Consider the following 27,887-nt stretch of genomic DNA (forward strand, 5'->3'; position numbering starts at 1 on the left):
CCCCCCAGCCCTGTTAAATCAGAGAAAATGTTCTAAAAAAAGAAGAGATGTTAAATAAGAGCACACCTATCTGGACATGTATTTCTTTCTCTCTCCCTACAATCTCCTTTTTTATTTTTATTTTTTGCCTTTTAGCAATATGTTCTTCTGAATCTCACATAAAGCACAAGATCATCTTTATTAGTATTTCCATACATTTTGCAACATACCACACACACTATTAACATTAATGAAGCTAACATACAAAGCAAAGTGTGCATTCCATCAATATAGTTTAAAATAGGGATCCAGGTTCGGCAGCATGGAAACGAGATTACAGTGAGTGCAGTGCCAGCTTGGGCCTGGGCCACATTGTGCATCCCAGTCAGCCTTCAGATACCAAGTGAGAAAACAGTCCAAAACAGTCCTGGGGAGTAATATTGCTAATTAGGAGACCCTTTATAAACAAAAATAAAATGGTTGCATTTAAAAAAAAAAAATAAAATGAGTATAAGTGCAAATGCCACAGTGCTTAAGGGGAGGGCAGAGGACAGACAGTAGGTGAAAGTCAGTGTTTTGCTTCCATTATGTAGGTGCCAGAGACTGATCTTAGGCCTTCTGGGTTTGGCGCCAAATGCCTTTATCCATGGAGCCAGCTCACTGGCCTGTTGTTTAGAAGATTGTGTAGAGAGGTGCTTTCCACTCTGTTTCTCAGCCACCATGAGTAAGTAAACAGTCATTTTGGCACATACTGCTCCACAGTTCCAACCCAGTGGAGCCAATGAGTGGAGCCACACAAATCTTCCCTCCCTGTAAGCTGTTGTGTATCTATTACACTTTGTCAGCAAATAAAAACTAATTATCGCAGACTGTTTGTTTTTTTCAGTTCACAGCAACACTAGGAGCAGTCCCATTTCCTGCTGTCCCCACACCTACAGTCTCCTCTGTTGCTAACATGTGCTACATACGCTACAGTTTGCATGTGTTCTGCATTCTGAGTAAGTTTATAAATGTAAAGACGTGTACTCATTCTCTCTGACAGCATCCCACAGAACAGACTGCCCGGACTGCCCATCTGCCTCCCGTCTTGCCCATGTCACCACTGGCTTGGGCAGCTTCTCATCCTCTTCTTTTGCATAGTTGGAGCCTTTTTGTGTTGGCTCCTTTCACTTAGCTGTGTGTGGCACTGGCTCACCCATGTACTGTTCGTGGCTTACTAGCCCTGATGTGTACGCACCAAGGATTGTTCTGCATTTCCTGCTAAAGGCCATCTTTGAGGTTTTTAAAGTTTTAGCAGCTGTATGTGAAGCAGCATCCAAGATATATGTTCAAGCTTAGTGTGGACATGCTCATTGAGTAAATACACAATGTGAGACTGACGGGCCCCACAGAAGGGGACATTTTAATTTTTGAGAAACTAGTTCTCTCAGTGCCATCTTTTGCATTCCTGTCCCCAGGTCCCATAACTTCAGTGTTTCTCCAGTGTTTATTTGGTCTTGAGATTTTACTGTTCTAGTCAGCACTGCTATTATAATTCCCTAGTGCCACTGTATTGCTGCCTCCTCACAGGCTCATGGCCATCTGTGTATCTTCCAGCTAACATTTCAATCTGGGTATTTATTTTTTTTTACTATTGAATTTTCACAGTTCTTTTATATTTTAAACAAATCTTTACCAGGTGAATGTTCTGCACACATGTTCTCCCAGTCTTCTTAGTCTACTGTTTTTTGTTTGTTTGTTTGTTTGTTTTTTAAGATTTCTTTATTGTTTTGGTTTTCTATTGTTTTGGTTTTCCGAGATGGTTTCTCTGTGTAGCTCTGGCTGTCCTGGAACTCAGTTTGTAGACCAGGCTGGCCTCGAACTCAGAAATCCGCCTGCCTCTGCTTCCCAAGTGCTGGGATTAAAGGCGCGCGCCACCACCGCTCGGCTAGATTTCTTTATTGTATGTATGTGAGTACACTGTCGTTCTCTTCAGATACACCAGAAGATCAGATCCCATTACAGATAGTTGTGAACCACCATGTGGTTTGCTGGGAATTGAACTCAGAACCTCTGGAAGAGCAGTCAGTGCTAATTGCTGAGCCATCTCTCCAGCCTGCTTTTGTTTTTCTCATGTGAAAGATTATTGTAACCCTCTGTCTCTTGTCTCTGGGGTATCGAACTTTCTATGTCACAGCTCCTTTCCTTGTCTCTACAGCCTTCTGAATTGCAACAATGCTGAACTCAGTAACTTTTTGTTACTCCATTTTGTGGAATTTCAATTAAACTTCAACATCACTTTTCTTGGCTGTCCTTTAATCTTGATGAGTTTCTTCTTTATTACCCATTTTGTGACATGTCAGACAGATGTGTATTTTTGTGAAGTAGCTTATACACTTTGGTGTATACCTGAATAACATGCAGTAGTTAGTGATCATTATAATGACCATTAGTTTCTGTGTAGGAATTTGCTGATTGAAGAGCTAGCTGCAAAATCTGTATTTCATAGTTAACTATGCTTACTCATAGTTAAGATACTGTGTTGACTGATACCCTAGCCAGGAAACTAGTGTTGTTTAAAGCTTCCATACATCTTGATATGCACAACTACATATATTGTGAACTATTTCCCTGCAATTATAAAGTGTAAAGTTTTGAAAAAATAAAAGATTGGAAACTAAGTGCCTGCAGATAAAGACAAAACTGCAACACCCCTTGAGTTGCTATACACAGCAAGCAGAGTACTACAAAGTTACAGTCCTATTGGTGAGAAGTATGTGGATCCTCTAGCCAGCTAATGGAGTTCTCATCTGATGATGGGTCCTGATTCATCTAGAGTTTTGTCTGTGGCCTCTTTAGTATCCAGGCAGAAATGGCAGGGATAGCTTGGACTTTGTTCCGTAATGACACCAGTTTGGGGTAGATATCCAACAAGCCAGGCTTTAAAACCAAAAGTGTGGTGCTGCAGATATCCCAGTAGAAGTCTGCCCAGGTTACCTGCTTAAAGGAAAACAAAGACTTGGCTTTTGAATATGTTAAAACAAAAAGAAAAAGAAAAAAGCATTCCAAAAGTGAACTTACTTTCTTACTCTCAGGGAACACTTCCTTTCCATTTCAAAACAATTCTTTGTTGGCACAAAGCTGAACATGTGCATGATAAAATTGGAAGCCGACAGGCATCACAGTGTCCAAGGAACATCGAAATGACTACTGTCTGCAACTAAGTGGAGATGCCTGAGACAGGCGGCTGGCAGCTGATGGTCCAGTGCTACACTTTTTTGAAGCCCTGTCCACTCTCTACCAGCCTGACCTAACAGATTTCCATCTGTTCCAAAAGCCCTCTGTAGGAAGAGGTGGGCTCCTCCCAGGTGTGTACATGTCCTGTGATGGGGAATGGCATGCTCCTTTTTGTATGTCACCATTGATGATTCCACACTAGTCCTGTAAATGTGCTGTTTGTGAGGGGATCTGTGATTATTTCATTATGTTGTGTACCTTGTACCTTTGCGTTTTAAGGTACAAAGGAATAAATAGTGCGTAGGTTATCCCTTCCAGGTTTATAGTTCCAAATAAAAGAATCTGTGTAAGATACATTATCTTTGAATCACATCAAGACAAATAACTATAAAGCGATCTGGTCCTTAATAGAATGCTAAGCTTGGCCACGGTGATGGGTACGGCCTATCCTAAGCCTGGGTCAGCTGAGCGTTCTTCATCCTTACTGAGCTCCATCAGTAGGGTGTGGTCCATAACCACAATAGCAGGGTTAACTTTGTTTTGTTATTTGTTCACTTTTTAGTTTGTATTGTTGGGAGACAGTCTGACACCGCAATGTATTTGACTGGAGCTCCCTCTGGAGACCAGGCTGCCTGGGATTGCAGCATGTTTCTCCAAGGCCAGCTCTAGAGGAGAATTTAAAAGTGGACTAAGCTTGTTTGTGTGTGCTTAATTTACTAGAACTGGTTGCTGGTGTTTCACACTTTTGCTGTCATCTAAGAAATATTGCTGCATAGAGAGTTCAACTAAGAAATATTTGTCAAATACCTACTGTGTGTCATACCCACATTTAGGTGTTAGGGATGGTAGAGAGCAATCTGGAATGCAATGCCCTCCTCTCGTGTAGATTTGTTTGTTTGTTTGCAGTGCTATGGACCAAGCCCAGAGCCTTCAAACGCCACTGAACCTCATCCCCAGTCTGGGGTTTTGTTTTAGAAGAGATTTTTCAAATACACAGTGAAATGGCCGATGAAGGCAAAGTGCAGTGGTTACCGTGGGCAGAGCGAGCATCCAGGAGGTGATGTTTGTTTAAGTCGAGGGTTCTGAGAAATACTCAGAAAATATGGACTGAAAAAGAGAGCTCATAAAAAGCAAGTGGGAAGACGTGAAGGGACTATGCAGTGCCTTGGAAAGCCAAGGAGATTCAGGGACAAGGCACAGTGATCAGAGTCACTTTTCCCTGTCTTCCCAGCCCTGTTTTCCCTGTCTTCCCAAAAGGCTGGGAAACTCCACACATAATTGCACTAAGATTAGTCAGATTTGATTTGGGTGGAGTTATGTTCCTGCTCTAAAGCACATCTGGCCAGCATCCGCCTGTGACACAGGTGGTTTCTGGTGGCCACTGGCTAGGCTCATTACCTCTTCAGGGTTGGTGGCCAGCATCAGCCTGTGACACAGGTGGTTTCTGGTGGCCACTGGCTAGGCTCATTACCTCTTCAGGGTTGGCAAGTGATGATGTTTGCACTCTTATTTATGACTAGAATGTTTTTCCAAAGAGGAACTTGTACTGCTTACTTAGAAAAGGCAGGACAAGTACTTCCAACCAAGCCTCTCACATTCCACTTCATTCTTTCAAAATGGGCTCCATCCTACAGCTTGTAAGGAGCTTGGTTGCAGGTGTTGTATGTTTGGATGTACTGTAAGTTGTTCTAAGCTCCTCTGTTTTGAATTGTTTCAATTTGCTGCTGTTAACATTCTCATTGAAGTTTAGATCACTCCATTTCTAGTCAGTTCTGAGATGACTCAAAAGCCCTTTTGATACGAACTCGTTGCTTTAGTAACTCATTTGCTTCTAGTATGAAAAAGTACTAAATATATTTCTTGTCTCAAATGGATATTAAGTCATTTGTGTCCAGTTCCTCAGCTCTTTTCAGTGTTGAACAGTCCAGAATCTGGGTAGAAGGAGGTACCCATGAAAACTAGATTTATCTTTGTCTCCTTTTCTTCCACACCAAAGATCCTGATTCTTTGTTTTTTTTTTTTTTTTTTTTAAAGATTTATTTATTTACTATATGTAAGTACACTATAGCTGCCTCCAGACACCCCAGAAAAGGGCATCAGATCTCATTACGGATGGTTGTGAACCATCACGTGGTTGCTGAGATTTGAACTCATGACCTTCAGAAGAGCAGTCAGTGCTCTTAACCGCTGAGCCATCACTCCAGCTCAGAGATCCTGATTCTTAATAACATAAGTTTAACTTATGATTTTTCTACTCACAATGTATAAATCATAAATGATATTGTTAAAACAATACCAATAGTGCCCAGAACTGCTAATATTTCTACTGAATTCTAATGGTGTCTGTTTTTCTGACATTCCTACTACAAGCTCAGATTACAGTGCTTTGCACTGAGTGTAGGTTTGTTTGTTTGTTTGTTTGTTGTTGTTGTTGTTGTGAGTATAGCACAGGGGCTGGGGAGATTACCGGGTTGGTAAGGTGCTTTCTGTGCAAGCGCCGCGAGGAGCCAAGTCTGAGCCCTAGAACCCACATACAGAAGCTGGGTATGGTGGTGCAGGCTTGTGACCCCCACTACTGCGGAGGTAAAGACAGGAGCGATCTCGAGACTCACTGGTCAGCCAGCCTAGCCTGACTGAGCTGCTGAGCTGCTGGCCTGCCGGCCAGTGAGACAGCACGTCTCAGAAAACAATGTGGGCAGTGTCTGAGGAGCAGTTACTGATGTCAGCCTCTGATCTACACATCTTACACACACAGATATCTACATACATGTTCACATGTACACACACATGCACAAAACATTGCAATAAGTAGTCTTTATGTACTCTTATGTATGTGACAGAGTCATTCATTTTCTTTTGATTCTTAGGCTAGCTTCTAAAGATTAATGTATAGATAGAATTACATAAAGTAAATTACATAATGACTCCAGGTCAGATCCATGTAAAGAGTTAGTTGAAAGAAGTTTAGTGTTCTATTTTCTCTACTATATTTTCTGAGTAATTATCCTCCAGCCCTGCCTCTAACCAGTTTTTTTCTTCTTTTCATTTTGAGATACGGGCTCAGGTAGCCCAGGCTGGCATCAAAGTTGCTATGCAACCTCTCATGTGCTGGGATGACAGGTGTGTACTATCATGCCTGGCTGGAATAACGTTTTCACTCAGTAAGTATTTAGTTTATTGACTTACCTAAATAGAATTGCTGGCATTTTAAAACACAAAACATACTCACATAATTGCCTATAAACCACTCTTTGTCTCCTAAGTATGTGTCCAAATCTTTCAGAAGGCGAGGTGCTTGATGTGTGAGCAATTCATTGAACATCCGCTCCTAGGAGACAGCAGACATCCTTGTGAATAGTGAGAAACATAAGAGCAATTTGAACAGTGAGTGAGGAGATCTGAGAGTGGCTATGCGTTTGTTTCGTCATAGTTATGACATGACTCAATCATAGATTACTCAAGTTTTAAAATTACATTTATTTTGTGTGTTTGGTGTGCACACATGTGCACACATGTGCCACCGAGCCTGGTGGAAACCAGAAGGCAACTTTCAGGAGTCAGTTCTGTCCTTGCACCCTTGCTACTCAGGATTAGAAAGAATCAAACCCTTGCTACTCAGGTTTAGAAGCAAGTATCTTTTACCAGCTTAACCATCTAACCAACCCTATTACTCATTTTAAAGTATTTTTGCCATTAGTTTCAATATGTATTTTCATGGTGAATGACATCACACAGGATATTCCCATACAAACATTTTATACTCATGTATTATATATGTATATATATACACATATACATCATATTTTCTGCATCCATTTCTATATTTTAGACAGGTAGGCTCTATCACTTGTCTTCTGTGGACACAGCCATCATAAACCTCAATGTGCATGGAAGTGTCTGCGCTGTGCTGATGTAAATACTTGAGAGGCATATAGGCAAGTCATGGTAAATCTGATTTTAGTTTATGAGAAACACCTATGATATTTTCAAACTCTTAGTTTATTGTAATGAAAAGTTATTATGTTTTTAGATGTCTGAAATCCCCTTTTAACATAAGGCCCTTATAATTATGTAGCTCAACTGAAGGAAATAGATGCACAGCAGCCTGTGAGTCTGGGTGCTCCAGTTTGGGTTTCTTCCTCATTACTACACCTGATGGGCATACTAGGCCATAATGAATCATGATACCTGTGGTGGTTTGAATAGGTATGGCCCCATAGACTCATGTGATTGAATGCTTAACCCATAGCAAATAGCACTATTAGGATGTGTAACCTTGTTGCAGGAGGTGTGTCACTGTGGGGACAAGCTTTGAGGTCTTATATGCTCAAGCTATGTCCAGTGACACAGTCTTCTGCTACCTTTGGATCAAGATGTAGCACTCTCAGCTCCTTCTCCAACACCTTACCTGCCTGCATACTGCCATATTTTCTATCAGGACAATAATGGACTAAACCTCTGCAACTGTAAGCCAGCCCCAGTGAAATGTTTCCCTTTATAAGAGTTGGCAATGGTGTCTCTTCACAGCAAAGAACACCCATGGAACCTAAGGCTGTCTCCTCCTTGACAGCCACTGTGCCTTAGCATGAGCTTTGTCTGCCTTGCATATTATCTACAGGACCCACCAACCACTCCTTTCTGATAATCTATGTAAGGTACTGTGAAGAAACAATATCCGGAGAAAGGAAGACAAATGCAGGACACCCATAAAACAGATGGGTGCCTTTATTACATAACTATGTTTTATTTTGTCTCTGAGAACCAAGTCATTAACTCAACCCTCTTTCTTACTGAGAATTGTGTGCTTGCCGACATGGTGGTACACCCTGTGACCTCATATCCCTGGATTAGTTCGAGTTCGATATGAATATTAGTCAAGGCTAGCCTGTATCTCCTGGACAGCTGGAGCCAGTGGGGTGCAGGATGTGGTTGCTCGAAAGTTTTGCAAAGGCCATATGTACTTTCTAATGGTCATGTCCACATTGTCAAGTGCAAATAAAAACTTACAATGCTCACATTATTGATCACTCCTTTAGCTCAAATTTTCTTTACAATTTGTCAAATTATTTCCAACTAATAATATTTAAATTACTACATACAGAACAATCATTTCTTAAGGTCCATTTTTAAGTAATAGGAAGAAATGTAATTGTTAAATCTTTTGCCTTTAGGGGTGTGTGTGTGTGTGTGTGTGTGTGTGTGTGTGTGTGTGTGTGTGTATTTGAAGTACTGGAGAGGCTTTAGGCATTCCAAAAATACTTTGTCACTGAACTAATTGAAATATCTCTCTCTCTCTCTCTCTCTCTCTCTCTCTCTCTCTCTCTATCTATCTATCTATCTATCTCCCTATGTCTGTTTCTTGTTAAATCTAGGTGGCCACTCTTTGACTTGCTGGTGTCTGACATTTCTGCGCTCCTCTTCAGGAACATTGTGAGCTGGGTTTTGCCCCTGAGAAGGATATAGAACGTTGTCTGTTTCTCACAGTTTCCAAATCCTCACTGTTATTCTCTTTCACTGTTGAAACTGCAACTTCAGAATTACGGCTCCCCTGCTAGTCCTCCCACCTGCACACTGCTCTTCAGATGACAAAACCCACATGGGCACACTGGGTAGCCAAAGAATAAGCACTCATAATAAATTCAAGGGAAATTCTGGTGACCAGTGTTCACAGACATATTCTTTCATCTAATCCTTTAAAATTGGAAATGGAATTTTAGCAACAAATACAGAAATAACAGCAATTACTGTATTTCATGCTTTTCTTCAAGCACAATAATGACAATTTTTTTCAGTGAGACTTGTGTGATGCAACTCCACATCTGTAATCCCTACACTTGGGAGACAGGGTCTGGGGAGCTGCAAGCCTAGCCTGGGCTAAATAGCAAAACCCTCTCTCACTAAGAAGAATAAGTTGGTATTACTATCTTACTGCAATATTTTGATTTTGAAAATGCTGCCTGACCACAAGGTGGCAGCAACTGACCCTGCTGCAGGGAGAGAGCAAAACACACTTCATTGATGATGTAGTCGGAGCTATTAGCAATGCCTCTGAAATAGGATCTTTTGTATAATTTGTTCCTGAACCTGAATTTCTATGCTTTCTAAACCTGGTTTTAGACATGTAATAGCAGTGACCACCGTGTTATGCACAATGCTGGAGTATAAATTTTATGAGCAATGGCCAGAGATAGTCTCCTCTGGGATGTGTCCTCTGTCAGGGGTCCTCAGCCATAGAAAAGTAGAAAATGAGAGACCAGCCAAGAAGGAGGCAGACTGCCTTGCAGTGGGCTCTTTGATATCATGGACACAAATCTTTATATATTTTCTTTCTATAACTGGGAACATGATGTATTTGTGTGCTTATATAGACATGTAAAATAGATGTCACACCTGACAAATATAAGAGCAAACTAACACTTAACTCTATAATGTCTAATTGTACTGGCTGAGGTTTACTGAACTCTTTCCACCTTGTCACATGGCTATACTCTATCACTGGGTGCTCCCAACATGCATCAAAGGAGCGCCCCCTTTGGTCTACACTTCACACTCCGAGTTTCAACTTTGATAGGGAATTGCACTGGTAAGAAGGCAATAGGGTTCAAGCCCATTATATATATTTTGGGCAGAGCCAAAATATATTATGTCAAAAAGTCTTTTTACCCTTCTGTCATCAAAGCTGAGCTTTTCAAGACTTTGTCCCGGTGAGTGTTCTCTCTCTCTCTCTCTCTGACTCTCTCTGTCTCTGTCTCTCTCTCTCTCTCTCTCTCTCTCTCTCTCTCTCTCTGTGTCTGTCCATGCACACATCCCTAAGATACCTTATTTATATAAATTATTTGTGCAAATATCTCCAATCAGAAGATCTTAATCATGTAAACAGTATCACAATGCAGGTGATAATTAAAAGGTGAAAATTTAGAACTCAATCATCCACGAGTCAAGTTGAGGACGTCCTCTGAAAGCACAAACTAAGCCAAAAAAAAAAAAAAAAAAAACCCAAAACAAAGCAAATAATGGGAGGTGGAAAAGATCTCAGCCTCCCAGCTCCAGGGGTACTGGGTGACAAAGAGAATACAGGATATAGTGAAGTCACTTTAAAAGCTTTCAAGGATATTTAAACTTTCCAAAGTGTCAGGCTGAATGGACCCATACAGGATGGTGCCAGACTAGAAGGATGGCTCACTTTATAAGATTTCTGCTGCTCAACTATGCTGACCTAAGCTTGGATCTCTAATGCCCACAGATAAGCCAGGCTCTCTATCACACAGCTGTAGCCCCAGCACTGAGAAGCAGGAATGGAAGGGGGTGTGTGCTTTGGTGGTCTGTCAGTCTAGCTGAATTGGTGAGGTCCAGATTCAGCGAGTGTCTCTGTCTCAATCAGTAAGCAGGGGAAGGAGTGAGGAAGCAATTGGACGTCAATCTCAGGCCTACACATGCATGCGCACACATATGTGCACTCACACACAAGAAAGAAAACAAGATGGCACCAAAACACCATTTCTTTCATATACTTGTATATATACATATGTGTTTATGTGTGTGTGTAAAATTTGTTTGCTTGTTTTGTAAGATAGGCTCTCGCTACATAGTCTTGGTTAGCCCAGAGCTTTCTATGTAGACCTGGAGTAGAGTTCCAGGTCTACATAGAAAGAGATCTGCTATCGCTTCTCAGCCTTTTGGCTAAGATCGAGTGTAGGAAGAGATCTTCTTGTTTCTGCCTCCAGAGTACTGGGGTTAAAGGTATATTCATATATAGGCAACAAAACTCACCATTCTAAACATTTAGAACTTTAAGGAAAATAATTAGATTAGCCAAACTTGCCAACAGCTGAGAGCCTGCTGTGTCTTCAAATGCTAGTGGAACACTGCTTGCAATATAGGTGTCCTTACCAATGGTCTTAGGGTTTCTAGTGCTGTGATAAGCACTATGCCAAAAGAAACAGAGAAAAAGGGTTAATTTCAGTTTATAGCTCTCAGATTATACTCTATCACTGAGGCCATTCAGGATAGGAACTCAAGGCAGGAGTCTGGTAGCAGGAACGGAAGCAGAAGCTGAAGTCGTGGAGGAGAGCTGCTTATTAGGTCCTATGTTTTTCTAGTCTGCTTTCCTAGAGAACCCAGGACCACTTACCCAGGGATAGACCCACACACAACATCAATCGATAATTAAGAAAATACCCCACAGCTCTTCCCGCAGGAAACTGTGTGGGTGGTACGCAAAGGACCCAGGCATCTCCACCAACCTGGTGCTGATGCTGCAGCCTCAGCAAGTTCTCCTTGGCAGGAAGAAGAGGAGCTGACTGCTGGAGTGGCTTCAGGGGAAGCACAGGAAGGGAGAGTCCACTGAGGATGGGGCTGAGAGCCTTAGGAAGAAAGCGGTCTGACCGTGGATGCACTGCTCAGCTGGACCACATCTCGTTTGAGTTTGTGGGTTCCCTTAGCCTGCTGAACATCCATATCTTCTCTACGGAACATGTACACAGGGCGTGCAGAGAGTGAAGAAGTGTGCCCTTAGTGGTTCCCGCTTGATCAGATTCCCTTTGCTGACATGTGACCTAATGACGGCTACTGGTTCCTACTCCTGCTTCAGAAGAAGTTGTTCCAAGGGCACTTCAAGTTCCAGGATCAGGACCTCATCCTCGACTACTCCCTGTGTGAGGTGGATGAATTCTAATACAGAGGTCTGACTGGTTGTGGTGACTCAGGTTGTTACACAGTCACAAGCTCTTCAAGGCACCACAAGGAGGGCATTTTCTCTCTGCAAAGTGTTGGGGTTGAAATGTGAAATGTCATTGGTACCATATTTGTTTGAACACTTTATGCCTAGCTACTGGTCCTGTTTTAAAAGGATATTTCACCTTTAGGAGACAGAGCACTGACAGGGGAACTGAGTCATTGGGAATCAGAGAGATGGCAGGTGGGCCTTAAGGTTTTTTTTGTCTCGTTTTATTTTTCGAGACAGGGTTTCTCTATGTAGCCCTGGCTGTCCTGGAACTGGCCTCGAACTCAGAAATCGGCCTGCCTTTGCCTCCCAAGTGCTGGGATTAAAGGCGTGTGCCACCACTGCCTGGCTTGGGCCTTAAGGTTTTATAGGTGAGCCCCACTTCTGTCTACTGTGCTTCCTGACTGATGCGTGACCAGCCACCTCATATTCCTGTCACTGTGCCTTATCTGGATGACGGACAGTATTGTCTCCATGTATGAGCCAAGGCAAACCCTTGCTTCCCACCCTGCCCCAGCCAAAAAGAAAGAAAGAAAAGAGAGAAAATGTCCCCACAGCATTTCCTAGAAGCCAATCTTATGAAGGAATTTTCTTAACTATGGTTCCCTCTTCTTACGTGACACTATCTTGTGTCAAGTTGACAAAACTCAAACGAAAACCCAACCAAGATATCAACCAACCAAGCTATGGAACCAGGTGAGAAAAGTGAAAAAGTGGCAAACTTTACTAAAGCTCCAAGTGTTTGATTTCCTGCGATCAGTAACTGTGCTTGTTCTGCATTGTTTCCCAAACACACAAGAGTCTGGAAACTGGGAAGGGCCAAAAGAGACATTGGGAATGTTAATGAAGACCTTGGGTGGTAAGTGTATGTGATGGTTTGTATATTCTTGGGCTAGGGAGTAGCACAATTTGGAGGTGTGGCCTTGTTGGAATAAGTGTGACCTGGTTGGGGGTGTGTCATTGTGGGTGTGGGCTTAAGACCCTCACCCTAGTTGCCTGGAAGTCAGTCTTCCACTAGCAGCCTTTGGATGAAGATGCAGAACTCTCAGCTTTGCCTATGCCATGCTTGCCTGGATACTGTCATGTTCTCACCTTGATGATAATGGACTGGACCTCTGAACCTGTAAGTTAGCCCCAATTAAATGTTGTTTTTATAAGACTTGCCTTAGTCATGGTGTCTGTTCACTGCAGTAAAACCCTAACTAAGACAGTGTACATCACATGTGTAGGGCAAAGGCTACTGAAGCTGTGACACAGATGAAGAAGTCCACACATTCTCCTGCCTTCACATCTTCTCTTAGTGATGTAGCCTTTGAAGTGCTAGAGGACATGCTCAAATAATGGAATATATTTGAAAGCGGGCATCACCCGGGAAACAAGACTCAATCCCACAAGAAAGGCTTGTCTGGGGTAAGGAAGGCCAGAGACAACAGCTCTGTGGAAACCCACAGAGCTGCTGGGCACAGGAGGTCTCCAGGCCAGAGATCTCATTAAAGAGCCAGAGAGGAAATTGTGCCCAGAAGACAGTGGAGAGAACTGGCAATCTGAGATCCTTGAATCTGAGGGAAACCTTATCAGACAGTGTGGAAAGTTTCAAAAAAAAAAATGTAAAAAGATTTAGGCGTAGAGGAGGAAATAGAAGAAAAAGCATTACTCCAGTATACAGTCTGTATGTATTTCCATAGACAAACCAACATAATTATAGAATATTAATTTAGCACCAAGACTTTTCACATCACCATGTTGAAAATTTAGGGGAAAGGAAATAAAAGAAGATGACAAAGGAAGAAATCCAGGTTAGATGTGGGGTGTACAGCTCCAATTGCAGCACCTGTAGTATGGGAGCAAAAAGGAATTGCAGGTCATTCTCAGCTACATAATGAGTTAGAGGCTAGCGTTGGAAAAAAAAATGGAAAAAAATGAAGAAAGACAGATTCTTATGGCTTCTATAAGGAGTTTATAAGAACTGTGTAAAATCGGGGCTGGTGAGCCCGCTCAGTGGTTAAGAGCGCCAAATGCTCTTCCAAAGGTCCTGAGTTCAAATCCCAGCAACCACATGGTGGCTCACAACCATCCATAACGAAATCTAATGCTCTCTTCTGGAGTGTCTGAAGACACACTACAGTGTACTTACATATAATAAATAAATAAATATTTATAAAAAAAGAACTGTGTAAAATCGGTAAGTGCTATTTGTGTATGTTACAGAAATATGGTGGTACACATTCTGCAGTCTACAAAATGAAACACCATTTCAAATGGAGAAAGACACAGACAAACACAGACACAGATGCCCCTCACACAGAGACAGACAGACAGACAGACAGACAGACAGACAGACACACAGAGAGAGAGAACTAGCTCATTGGTGAGATGCTTCCATAAGTAAAGGCACTCGCCCCGCAACCCCCCCACCCCCCAGGTGTAATGATCTGAGTTCGATCATTACCTACACGGTGGAAAGAGAGAACTGATTCCTGAGAGTTGTCCTCTGAGGTCACATACATGCTATGGCTGGCATAGGCTTGTACAACCATAAACATGTGCCCACAAAACCAATGATTAAAAAGAGAAAAGCATGAAAGAAAGGAAGGTGTGTTTGTCCGCAGAAGATAGCCAAAAGCATTAAAGCTGGCTCTGTAGTCCTGGAGGGAGAGTTCTGTGGCTTCAAAGCACTGACAGCTCCTGCAGAGAACCTAGGTTTGGTTGCCAGCACCCACATACCAGCTCACAACCATCTGGAACTCTGGTTGCAGGGAATTTGAAACCCTCTTCTGGTCTCTGCAGGATCCTGCATGGACATGGAACCCATACACTCACAAAGGCTCACGTACACACAGTTTAAAAGACTATTTGAGGGGCTAGCAAAGAGTATGGCAGGAACGAGTATGACCTTGCTTTAGAGTCTACTGTAACTTCTTTTTAAAAAGTACATGTTTACATCACACAGATTGAAAATGGCCTTTAGAGCCCGAGAACGCGATTTCTGGAGGCACTAGAAGGTTAACCGCAGGGACGATAGCAAGTTCATCACATTACTTTTAGATCTTGATCTTTCTCTGCCCATGGGAAGAGAGACATGAAGTCATCCAGCGTGTCCACCACTGCATCAGCTTGACATTGCTCCAACGCTGTCTTCCCAGCCAAATCTATGGGATAGGAAAAGGCCATTTCGCATCTATCAACACGCTCCGTTTACACTACGACTAACGTATTAAATAGGCAACATAGTCACACTTTAGAAAATCCAAACAGTATATATAAAACAGTTGTGCGTCAGAAGACAGAGGTTGGTGGTGGAGCTGGGGGCAAATTCTAAAATACTGTACTCCGTGCTTCTTTGTACAGCCTGAAAAACTCCAATCAAAATCTGGACCCAGCTTTCATCATAAAATTTCAACTTTAAAGATAGTAGTACCTTAACCCTGGGAAAACAAAATGCCTCGATTGACAGCCAGACAGGAGCTCGCTCAGTCATGGAGCACTAAGTATCTCAGCTTGAAGCTAGAGAGGAGATAACCATGGCAACTACTGCTGCATCTGGGAGCGCGGGCTCCTGATGGTCAAAGTGTGGTTAAGCTGCCTGCTGAGGCTACTATGCATTCTTTCTTGTTTTTGTTTGTTGGCTGGCATGTTCCTCCCTGTTGCCACATTCCCTTCAGACTGAAACATTTTCTTCAGAAGGAAAGCAGAGGATTTAGCCTCGGGAGGTAAACAAAAAAGAAAATTGGGATTAAAAAAGGAAAAAGAAAAGTTACAAAAACTTGTAAGATTCTTAAGACATTTTTAAAATTTACATTTTTATGTTCATGTGTGTATGCAACTATTCAAGTACTTGTACACAAGCACTCCACGTGCCAGCAGTTCAGAGAGCCTGTTGAATCACCAAGTGGAGTTATAGACAATTGTAAGATGCCACATGGGTGCTGGGAACACAGCTCTGGTAGAGCAGCCAAGTGCTATTAATTGCTGGGCCACTTCTTCAGCCCCAATTTACAAGCTCTTCAAAGCCTTCAATATAAAAAAAGAGTACGCACTGACTGAGATTTCTTTAATTTTTTCATCATTTTTTTTTTCTAACAAGTCATTGATCTTTCTAATCTTCGCCTCTCTGGTGTCAACTGGTAATGACTCAGTGTTAAAATCTTGTAAAATTGACTCCTTTTGTATAGCGGTATCAAATTATGAAACTCAAGGAAATCTACACTGCTGATGCAAGGCTCAGATAAACAACTCCAAGGTGAAGCTGCTCAGGGGAGAAAGAATATGCTTGCTTCACTTACTTGCAACTCTTACCTGTGATTCCCAAGAACTGATTCTCCTCGCTAGCCTGAAAAAGCCTGTCACAGTCTGTCCCCTCACTTTGCCCAGCAGCCCTGGCTTGACTTCTGTGATCCAGGGTTCGGCATTTACTTTGCATCAGGTGATGCCTTGGTCCCACATTTCTACTTCTAAGCTGCAGGTATCTCTCAATCCTTTTTGAAAATACTTGGAGCTTTCTTCCTTCCTGAACTTCTGGCATCCAATTATCCAGATGCCACACCTCAAGCCTACTGTTCCCTGTTCGTTCCATGAGGCCACAGCTCCGACTGTGAGCAGGGGCCCTATCAAAGCTCAGAAGCTCCAGTGTGTTTTCAAAAAGAGAGACTCCACTCATGGCTGGAAAACCGTATTCGGTAAGGGGTATGGCAATTAAGGAAGGTCTTTACAAAGAACTGAGAAGACCAGAGTGCTAGTGCGCTAGAGGGTGTTTGTGACACCTGCCCCCTCTCTGCTCCCCAGTGCTCTCCTGAAAATGACAAAGCCTGTCTCCTGTGCCTTTTTGCCCTTCTCCACTGCCCAGCCCTACAAAGGTTCTGCATACTTTCTCAGAGCCTCCACACTCCTCTTTCTGAGTTACCTCTACTGTGGGTCGAGCCGTCAGGCCAATCAGGAAGAAACTATCACCAGAATAATTGTCCTCTAGTCATGCCATGTCCTGGATTTTCTAACCAGGGTCGGTGCATTTTGCTAAGTAACCCTCCTTCTGTACCCTACGACCATGAAGGGTTTTGTTGTTGTTGTTTCCTTGTGGCTGTTTACTTGCAGCGCTGAGAGTCTGGTGAATTTAAGTGAGGTCCATTTGCCGTCCTCCTCAGCACTATTAGGAAATCCCTAATAATGTAAACTTTTCAGAGGCCTCCCTGCATCAAATCTGGCAGCAAGGAAGAGCACATGGGTTCTATGCAGCCCCCAGGAGACCTTGCTTCACATAAAGGGTGGTGACCTCGGAACCCTAGGTATCCTCTGAGGCTCCACCCAAATACAATTTCCTCTTTTAAGCCGAACGTCCATAGACATATTCCATCTCCTCTGACTCTTCTCAAGCCTTCACTTGTCCAAATATCTGCTAGTACACTTTTTCCTGTGCTTAAACTACTTAAAATTAATTTTATTTTATGTGTATTGTTATTCTGTCCTCGTGTTCACAGTGTGTGAACCTGGTGTCCACAGAGGACAAGAAGTCATGATCAGATCAACCAGATCTGGAGTTACAGATGGTCGTGAACCACCATTTGGATGCTGGGATCCGAACCCAGGCCTCTGCAAGAACAGCAAATAAGTGCTCTTAATGCTGAGTCAAGTCTCTAGCTCCGTGTTTATGTTTAAAACAAATAACTTTGTCTCCCAAGTAGAGTCTAATCATTATGGGTCACCTGGGTGCTCAGTTTGCTTGGATAGTGTGGTGGTGGCAGTGGGGTGGAGTGGACAGTGCTAATTCTAGTAGATTAAAAAATCTACAAAAAGAAAAATAGTAGATTAAATAATCTACTAAAAGAAAAAGATCTTTAAAAGAAGCCCAAAGTTACTTTTTTACTATTTTTTTTAAAGTGGGAAGAGCAGGAGAGGGGGAACAGGAAGTGGGGCAAGATGAGAGGAGGGCAGGCACCATCTCTGTTCCCTCTGCTCACTGCCATGGTGAGGCGTTAAGGAGGCCTCAGGCCACACCCAGTAGAGGTGAGGATGCCACCTTCCTATGTTTTTCAACACCAGCAGAATGAAGGACATGGAACTATGATCCCAGCAGTCCAAGTTCCACCCTTCCTGTGATGTATGCATTTCTGGCTATTTTTGTCTGAATCATAATATTTAATACTAGCTTGACATACCAATCCAATTTTCCAGCTCTATTCTAGAAAGGACATGATGGGAATGTGGTACAATATAGGATGGGGTAGATAGAGTATAAAGTGTGATTACTGATGTGGTAGCACATACCTGTAGGCTGATACAGAAGGATACAACATTTAAGGCCAGTGTGGACTATAGAGCAAGTGCCAGGCAAGTCAACACTACATAGTAAGACCTTGTACATAAAAATATAAAATAATAAAATTTTATAACCATCTAAAGCATTCACACTAACATAGATGATACATTTATACTGTTCTAATCTTCATAGCCATTCTTAATTGCGGCAGAGTTAAATAGTACAGCTGTTAAAGAAATACTAAAGAAACATCACATTTTTTCAGTTATTTAAGGCCTTAACTACTAACAAGTGTATTACCTGTGTTTTTGGTCAAATATCTTGCTATTGCGAGGCTCTGGTGGATTGTAAGTCCTTCCACCTCCAAAACAGGGATTTTGCCAAATGGAAGAGCTGAAACAGAAGAAGTGGAGGCTCAACTTCAGAGCACAACAAAAAACGATGAGAGCTCAGAACACAGGAACAAAAAATTATTTAAAGTCACTGAAATTCTTAAATACAGAATTTGTGTGTGTATATGTGTAATGTACATATATATGAATTTTAAAATATACTTACTTTAAAAAACACTATACTGTTTGATCTCTATCCAAGTCCCTCAAAACATCTCTTAAAAGGGACAATTTCACATTCTCTGGTGCAGTCTTTACATGTTGTTAGCTTTGAAAAGTCAGAGAACTGATTTAAAAAATCATGTTTATGGGTGGGGCCTGTGTAGCTCAGTTGGTAGAGTGCCTGATTGTTATGCACAAGCCCCTGCAAGTTTCTGGGTTGGATCCCCAGCACAGCAAAAATAGGGTGTACTGGTTAATGCCAGTAACTTTAGCACTTGTGAGGTGAAGCCAGGGCGATCATGAGTTCAAGATCATTTAAAACTTGACACTGTGTTTGGACAATGTGAGAACTGGTCTCAATTAAAACAAATAAACAAACAACAACACAAATGCTTCCTGGGATACCACAGGCTGCATTGTCTCATGATAGACTGACTTATAAATTTACTACTTTTTAAAAGACTTATTTTTATTTGTTTCTGTGTTATGATTGTTTTGCCTGCAAGTATGTAATTGCACTGCACGTGTGCAAGTGCCTTTGGAGGCCAAAAGAGGGACTGAGATCCTCTTGGAACTGGTTACAAAAGTCTGTGAGCAGCTACGTGGGTACTGGAAACTGAACCCCAGCCCTCTGTAAGAGCAGCAACTTTTCTTAAACATCTCTCCCGTGTTTTAAAGCTTCATCAATGTCATGGTCTCAAAACAGATCACATGGGTTACTTTAAAACATATTCCAACAATTACAGAGTTTGACTTACACAGGAGCTAAGAAAGTTCTAATTCTAGTCTTATTTTGATGAAGAGCAATTTGAAGGATACAGTAAAAGATGGTTGCATTTTGTACAAATATAAGTTATAGCAGATAATAATACTTTATCACTAAATATCACCTTTTTTTTAAACTGGAACTTTTTACTTTTGTAAGAAAGCTTTATTATAGAAAATTAATAAAATTTAAAACAAAATATTTCTACTAGATAGCTATAGTGACTGTAGTATTCTAATTAATTTTCCATATTGTGTTAGTTAACCTTGTCAACGTGATTAGATTGAGAGAGGACTACATTCCTATTTACATCTTTCCGTGAGGGTCTTTCCACAGATGATCAGCTCATGAGTATCTGATCCAGTGAACAGTTTTTTCTACTGAGTGAGTCTAGCTTCAGATGTACTGTTATGATGTAGTAGACATGTAGGAAGTAGGGCCTCACTGGCGGAAGTGGACTGCGGGCAGCCTTGCCTTCCATCTTAGCTGTAGTGTCCTCATTACTTTGTCCCTGCTCCCAGGTTTCATCTGATGAGCATCTCTGCTCCATCACACCATTTCCACCCTGAAGTTTTTCTTCCTCAGGGCCCAAGCAGTGAGCTGACAGCAGAGAAATCTATGAGTATACCCTACTTCCTTCCCTCATTTCTGTCACAACCGTGAGAAACTAACATAAATGTCAAAAATAAACCGTAACTTATATGATACTATACAAAGTTTTTCTTTTCACTTGATGGTAACCTTGAAACTTTCTGAATCAACGGGACACCATCTTTTCAATGACCACGACGTGTGTAGCCATGTGTACTGGCTCCAACTTCCCAGAGAGTTTCTTAGGTTTGAGGTAGTTATGTTGAGCTAATTAGATTTGAACATAATTAGTTTGGAAAGAAGCAAAAACAATAAAGTCGTAAGTCACGTATCCCACACAAGGGCTGGGACCAGGCCTTTATACACACATTGGGTTAGTTCAAGGTAAGGTTCTTTCATTTTTCGAAGAAGCACAGCTTTGAGTACTGAGCCCGGGAGTACACCAAGTGCAATTCAAGGCCCTGAGCTGCTGTGAGCAAAACAGAGATCCAAATAAAGGGTGTGCCCTGAAGAGCTTCAATTTCAGCACTGGTGTAAACAAAAGGGAGGTGGTATGTGGAGCTTGAAAGGGAAGCTTGAAGGTGGTATTGGAAATTTAACATGCCCACCAGGCTTCAAGCATTCTATCCTGAGAGATGGCTGTTAACTCTGAACTCATTGTATAAACAAGGAACTGATGTTTGGGGAAGTTTATGTAAATTAGCAGGTCACACTCTTGGCAGGGGTGATATTCAACTGATGTCAGTGGCCCAGCTGTTTCTTATAGTTCTATGAGCCATTTATTGAAGAAGAAGATAAAAACCAGAGCACGCCCAGAGACCAGTCCTCATCTGTTTTGCTTACCTGAACAGCTGCGTCTCAGTGTTAAGCTCTGTGGGGCTGGGCTTCCATTTCACTGGAAAGCCCTGAAGTCCACTCTCCCTGCATAAGGCTGAACAGTTTGTGACACTTACTTGGCTTGATTTTAGGCCAGTCAGCTTGTTCTATTCTGTGATCCTCATACTTTATGTCCAAATAAGCGAATATGTAGCGAATAATTTCGGCTCTTCCCCTCATATTAAAATAAAGCAGTTTGTAGTTAGGCATGGTACAATTCTGGAAAGAGAAAAAAAGGAAGGTGGCCTTTATTGTTTTCATTTTTAAAAAAATCCTTTGATGGTTTCACAAATGTATGCAAATACAATGAGTTTTAGTCATTCTTGGCAGTTATTCTCTTTCATCCCTTCTGCCCCTCCCCCTGAAACTGTTCTTTCTATCAAAGCTTGAATTCATTAATTGCTCAAAAACACTCAAAGGGAAACCACAGAAACTCATTAAAGTTTAATGGCTTATATTTAATAGATATAGCTATGTGATACATAGCATTTTTATAATGCAATTTAATAATGATCAGGCAACTGACAGATATTTTTACAGGAGACTGAATTTTACTAAGTTGCTTTAAGTTTTTGGACTAGCTTATAGAGATTCCCTAAATTTTAAAGTCAACTTTAAAACTGTAGCTATTAATATACATTTGGAAACTAAGACTTATACATGTAAAATTCTTAGTATACTACTAAACCGTTACTAACATTAATACTCATCTAAGCTCTTATGTTATAGACCAGAATAATCATTGACTAGCATACACTGATGCAATAATTGTAGCATTTACATGAAAATTGTTCATTTAAAATGGTGCATTAAAATGGTTTGGTTTCGGGGCTGGTGAAATGGCTTAACTGGTTGAAAAGTACCTGCTGGGAAGACCTGAATTCAAGACTTTGAACCCATGTGAAAAGGTCAGATGCAGCAACTCCTGTCTGTGATCCTAGATCCAGCGCTGCTATAGTCAGATGGGAGGACTTCAAGCTTAGCGTACGCAACAAGACAGATCTTGCCTCAAAAACAAGATGGACAGAAAAACAACTCCCCGCAAATCCTGTAAACTTGCTAGCTGTCTAAGCCTGGTCTCCTGCGCTCTATCTCCAGAACATTCATGAAGGTGAGGAGAGAGGACTGACTCCATAGAGATATCCTTTAACCTCCACATACACCTTACAGCACACACACACACACACACACACACACACACACACACACACACTAATTAATTAAAAATGTAAAGTGATAAAGATCCTTTAAATTATACATTATGAAATTATAATTCTCATTAGAGAAAGAAAATGTATTTGTTATAACCCTGATTTTTTTTAATATATATTTCAAAGAGCAAAGTAGCTCACAGAGTGTGAAACTGTTTTTCCTAGTTGTAGTTCACACTGGAGCGTTTTTTGTAAAAATTGGTTATCATATATAAATATATATCTCCTTACATACATAGTATATACTTGCAGATATATATTTCCATTGCATTAAAAATTAAATATACAACCATTTTCACTCATATATCCATAAATAACAGTGACCACATTGTGAATTCTGCATAAAGGGGTTGTTTTATTGTTAATATGTGGTTATGCTATTTTATATTGTAGTTTACTTAAAGAAGACTATTAAATTTTTTAGTTATCTGTGTTTCTCTGAAAACTTTATGCCATACGAGATTTGGAGATACAAGCACATCTGGTAGATGTGTATCTATCTCTCTAGAACATTCTTTCAGCAGTTGTTACATTGAAGAAGCTGTGCCTGCGCACCACATCCCTCAGTTCTTGTATGACTGCATTCCGTTTAAAGGAGAAGCTACTTGTTCTACAGGAGCAAGATTCCCAAATTGTAGGCTTGTATTTTTGGTGTTATATATGTGTATTTTGGAGATATTAAAAATAGATAAAGATAAATGCAGAAGGAAATAATTACTGATTCTAAAATATTTAATATATTTAATAAGGCTTTGCAAAAAAATAAGGAATTCCAAGTCAATGTGTCTATGAATAGTTTATGTAAGCTATTTAATACTAACTTTTGTAAAACTGTAAGCTGTGAAGTTATTATATACTCAAAGAAATTCCACAATACACACTAAGAGAAGGCTTAGTGCCCTAGCTAGAGTTTTTGTTTTTGTGGTTTTTTTTTTTTTTTTTTTTTTTTGCCTCTCTTCATCTCTGTGGCTATAATCCCTTGCTACTGAAGCAGGCCTGCCTCAACGGATAAAGGTAGGATGTGTTCCCACCAAGTTCACTGAAGTGCAAGGCCAGCAGAGAGAGAGAGGGAGAGGGAAAAAGAGAGAGAGAGAGAGAGAGAGAGAGAGAGAGAGAGAGAGAGAGAGAGGGGGAGGAGACAGTGAGGGGGCAGTCAGTGATTTTGGGAATAGCTCCCCGCCCCCGGCTTTAGCTTCTTTGCCTATAGAAGTAACTGTATTGAAAATATTACCTAAAGAACACTGGAACTCAAGGAGCCCAGCCCCTGCTCCAGTTCCATGGCTGCTGGAGAGGCAGCCATTGTCTCCAGTGTTGTGGTCGCCATGCTCTAGTGGGTAACCCCACAGCCATGTCCACGGGGCACCCAGATTAAATTCAGTGAGTCACTGAACAAAGACAGGAGAAACAAAGACACAGGCAAGTGGAAAAGACTTGTTCCCAGGAAGGTGATTGGTGTGGGGAGATGAAGGGGGAGGGCTGAACGTGACCTGAAGTTATTATACACAAGGATGAAATTGTCGAAGAATGAATTAATTTTAAGGTTTCCATACAGTATGTGATTTATAGTGTGAGCTCAGCAGACAGGAAAGGGAGGGAGGGAAACTGCAGAGTTCTTTGCTTCAGCGAAGGGTGTGAGACAGATTTACATGATTTCAGTGGACTCAGGTCTTCAAGGTCATGTTATTTGAAAATTCATTCTGATGCTACCACAAAGACAAGAAAAACTGAAGCATAAGAAGAAAAGTTAAAACTTATGTGGTTAAGCTCAAAACCACGTGACAAACCGCAGCAAAAACTATTGCCAGCAAAAGGGTCATAACAACAGTAAAATAGTTGAAATGCCTCAAGCTAGCACTACAGTCCAACATTTAAAGGGACACCCTTAGAACTGTGTGATGCAACCAAATAAAAAAGAAAGTAGAAGCGAAGACTGAGTTGGCAATTAGCTACGGCTAATTACAGGTGACGTTCACTCAGTTCCAAAGGCAAAGGTGTCCTTATCTTCCATAAATGGCTTCAGATAAGAGAACATTAGGAAAAAGGCAGACATTGTAAGAAAGTTCTAGATAATTTTGTTAGCATACATTTGAACATCGTAAGTATCAGTTACTAAAAATTAGTAGTATATGAATAGACAGACATGCTGTGACAGAAGGATTGATGACAGGCTCACAGTGTCTTAGAAGATGTCCCTCTATTTGACAGATTGCTGATGGGCAAAAGCAAGCCACACTGTAATCTCAACCAAGGCCAAAGGGGCTGACGGAATGAATGGCTCTGGGCTTACGAGAGCATATTCCTCTTTTAGAAGACCTAGGTTTAATTACCCACATCTATACTGGGTGACATACAACTTCAGATCCAGGGGCTCTGCCGCCTTTTGGCTTCTGAGGGTAGCTGTATTTGTGTGCCCATGCTGATACACATACACATAACTACAAATAATAAAAGTAAATCCTTTTAAAAGACATTAAACATTACCATTCAATTGTGATCAGAATTCTTAAGGAAACAAAACAAAACAGAACAGAACAAAACAAAACTCCTTAGCTAACCAGGTATTGGGAAAAAGTTTCCAGACCTCACACAGAGTCTCAACTAAAAGATTCGTCCAAATTTCACATGAATACGAATCTATAGATTCAGTTTCTTTCTTTTTCTTTTCCTGCTTTATGTTTTATTCTAGAATTTCTTTTCCAATTTTTATTGATGATTTGGGAGTTTTATACAATGCACCTCATCACACACACTTCGCTGCCATTCTAGGCCCACCCCACCCTTGTGAGCACCTATTTCCCCCTCCCCCAAAGGGATGAAGAACAAAAAACAACAATAAAAAAATAATCAAACTCTGTTTCTTTAATGTGGCACAATCATATATATTACACCTCTAATTCCAAGCAGACCAGTCAGTTTAGTAAAAGAGGATGGCAGCAGATAATGTGAGGAGTATCAAGGGAGAGATGACTATTATCTACGTTCAAAAGCCAAGACAGATCTGTCGGTAAACCTGACTGTAAATTTCAAATGACAGGTCAGGACCAAACCAGCTGGAAGTAGATGAGCTGGGGGAGAAGTTCACCAAGCAGGCAGTGGGGCTTGTGGGAAATGCCTTGTGAATAAGCTAATGTGGTGTTTGTTTAAGTCTAGAGATACAAAGCCTCAAAACAAAACTGATCATATGAACATTTTGCAGGGACATAAAGGGGCAAGATTAAAAGAATGCATATAATTAGACTCAAATTTGCCTCACACAAGAGATGTGGCCAAGTTGGGCATAGTGGCACATGCCTTTAACCCCAATCGTCAGTAGGCAGAGGCACTTGTGTCTTTGTGAGTTCTAGACCAGCATGGCCTATATAAGCCCCAGAACATCCACAGCTACATGGAGAGACCTTGTCCCAACCAACCCAAACAGACAAAAACACCACTCCTGCTATTTGACTCCGCTTTGACTGGACCTGATTTGAATAGAGCTGGAGACCTCTGGCATCATGCTGGCCTCATTTTTCCTGGTGACTTCATTTGTGAACTTTCCTCTCCCATGCTGTTGTAAGAATGTCACATAGAGAAAATAGCGTTTACCCCGAAGAGAACAAAAAAGTTTATCTTCTTTCTTAACACTCCAAGGGAAGTCATGCAAAGTTTCTGATTGAGTAGGTAGATATTTGGAAAATAACATGAGCATTTCCTCAGCACATGGCTGAGCAGAAAAGGCCTTGGGCAACACATGAGCTTAAATAGACTTCTAGCCACGGTAAGATTAAATTCTTAGTATTTACTAACCTTGTGGGGAGACATTTCACATAGGTTAATGGTGCTTTTTTAGAAGCAGTCTGTCTTTTGTGCTTCCACTCTATTAGGTTTGTATCAATTTTTACTTTTCATAATATCGATATTTCAGTTGATCATAAGAAATATGTGGGAGTGGTCAACAGGGACACCTTTAATGTAAATATTAATAGAATGTGAATTGTGGTAAGATCACTTAAGTCTGATTAGGCAGTTGTGCTATTTTGATTAAAGTAATAAAGTTAAAAATAGTATAATATTTGTAGTCTGTATGTCTAAAAGATGATAGAAATCCAAAGCCAATTCTCTGGCAGAAAGAGTCATCACCGATGGCTAGTTGCAACCCCAATTTTATAATTTATTTAACACCAGTGGCCTAACTGAACTCTCGCACTTCAATAAAAGATATCTGGAACTCAGAGATACTTGGGGTTCCCTGCCACGTTCTTTTCACATGTCCAGCAATTCTGCAATAGCTTGAGTCTGGAGTACACAACTGGAAGCATCCCTGGTCTTGCCGACAGTCTTAACCCCACCCCACATGTGGTGGACACGGCACACTGTTTGCACCTCTATTTGTGTAGAGTCTGGTATTTTAAAATGCAGGAGCTGGATGCAGAGAGCAGCTGAGGAGCTACTGTTCACAGGACATCTTGTCCATGTTGGACATCTTGCCCATGCTGGCATCTCCTAACAGAAGCCACTGCTCCTAACAACTAGGGGATGGAGCGTACAGGATTTCACGATTTCATAGTGCAAGGGGGGAGGGGAGTTTTAGTTCAGACCTGGACAATTTACTGGTAGGGAGTAAAAAATGTAGATCAAAAAAGAAATAGATGACACTTTATTTGCTAAGTTGCTCATTTCAAACACTGGATGCTTAATTTTGAATCAGTGAACTGGGATCTCTATTTTCTATCAAAAACCCCCAGAGAAATGCCACTTTCGAGGCTTGCTTTATGTTAACACCTGAGCACAGGGAGTAGCTACACTGCTCTTTAGGATTGTTAAGTTCAACCATCTGAACTGAAGTAAATCTTTTAAACTATCTCTACTGTCAAATGGTGAAGGAAGCAATTCTTGGACAAGCATAGACACATTTCAACCAAATATGCCTTAACATGATAGAATGTGATGCAAAAAAAGCCCCCGGACACACACACACACACACACACGCACACACACACACACACACACACACACACACACACACACACAGAGCACGCGCACACTCACATGCATGTGTGTGCACACGTATACAGGGTTGAAGGGGCATAAATGAAAATTTATACTGCTTTACATTCTAAAGAAAGTTACCAAGAGAGTTCTAAAGATGTTATCAAGGATGATCAAGATGGGATTTTCTTTTTCCTTCAGGGGTGGTGATGCTCAGGGAATTTCTAGAAGCTTTTGGATCCACAGCTCTTACAGGTTGTCATCCGATTTCTACGTGACCATGTGTGTATGAAAGCCTGGAGTGAGCTGACGCTGTTAAGATGGAACATATAGACCACCGAACAGTCTCAAGCTGGGGAAGACGGGGAGAATCAAACAGAAAGAAGAAAGAGTTCGTGTCACTTACCTATGCAGAGAGCCTTTCCTGTGCCGTGTCTCCGTGTCTCAGTTCCTGTCTGTACAGTGGTTTCTGTGATGAGTGGCAGTCACAAGACAGCCAGAGGCCACTTCCTCCACCTAAAAGCCTTCCTGCCTTTCTCACATGAGATGCACGAGTCCAAAGTTCAGCCTGTAAAGAGCTCTGGGTAGCTTTTGTCATCATTTCACAAGCTCTCTACATTAGTCCAACGTATTTGCATAAAGAGTAAAGTCGCAGTCACAGGTGCTTGTGTGTACAGATTGCTACAAGCTCTTTATTCTTAGTCTTACACCACAGACTTCTGGGGAATGAGAAAACAAGCCCTGTCACGTTTTC

The 27,887-nt window shown here is 41.4% G+C and overlaps 1 protein-coding gene across 2 annotated transcripts; it reads right to left on the reverse strand.

Annotated features, from left to right (window-relative positions):
* Positions 1-159: 159 nt before the first annotated feature.
* Positions 160-27,848, reverse strand: Hpgds (hematopoietic prostaglandin D synthase). 2 transcript variants are annotated; one of them, XM_006506398.4, is made up of 6 exons: positions 27,540-27,848; positions 21,032-21,173; positions 18,468-18,560; positions 14,957-15,066; positions 6,425-6,523; positions 160-2,958 (listed from the first exon to the last, which is right to left on the reverse strand). In XM_006506398.4, the coding sequence occupies exons 2-6, from the start codon at positions 21,162-21,164 to the stop codon at positions 2,791-2,793; spliced, it is 603 nt and encodes a 200-aa protein (XP_006506461.1). In that variant the 5' UTR covers positions 21,165-21,173; positions 27,540-27,848; the 3' UTR covers positions 160-2,790. The 2 variants fall into 2 exon arrangements, with proteins under 2 accessions (XP_006506461.1, NP_062328.3); NM_019455.4 differs by having other exon boundaries at positions 160-2,955; positions 27,540-27,597.
* Positions 27,849-27,887: the final 39 nt, after the last annotated feature.

This window comes from Mus musculus, chromosome 6, assembly GCF_000001635.26.
Source record: "Mus musculus strain C57BL/6J chromosome 6, GRCm38.p6 C57BL/6J".
Taxonomy (NCBI): Eukaryota; Metazoa; Chordata; class Mammalia; order Rodentia; family Muridae; genus Mus; species Mus musculus.

Bases quoted from the DNA above. Each gene is read 5' to 3' on its own strand.
- Hpgds (XM_006506398.4), bottom strand. From the start codon at position 21,164: ATGCCTAACTACAAACTGCTTTATTTTAATATGAGGGGAAGAGCCGAA. The intron at 18,561-21,031 runs GTAAGTGTCACA...CTTCTGTTTCAG, and splicing joins CTGGCCTAAAATCAAGCCAA to CTCTTCCATTTGGCAAAATC. The intron at 15,067-18,467 runs GTAATACACTTG...CCTATCCCATAG, and splicing joins ATATTTGACCAAAAACACAG to ATTTGGCTGGGAAGACAGCG.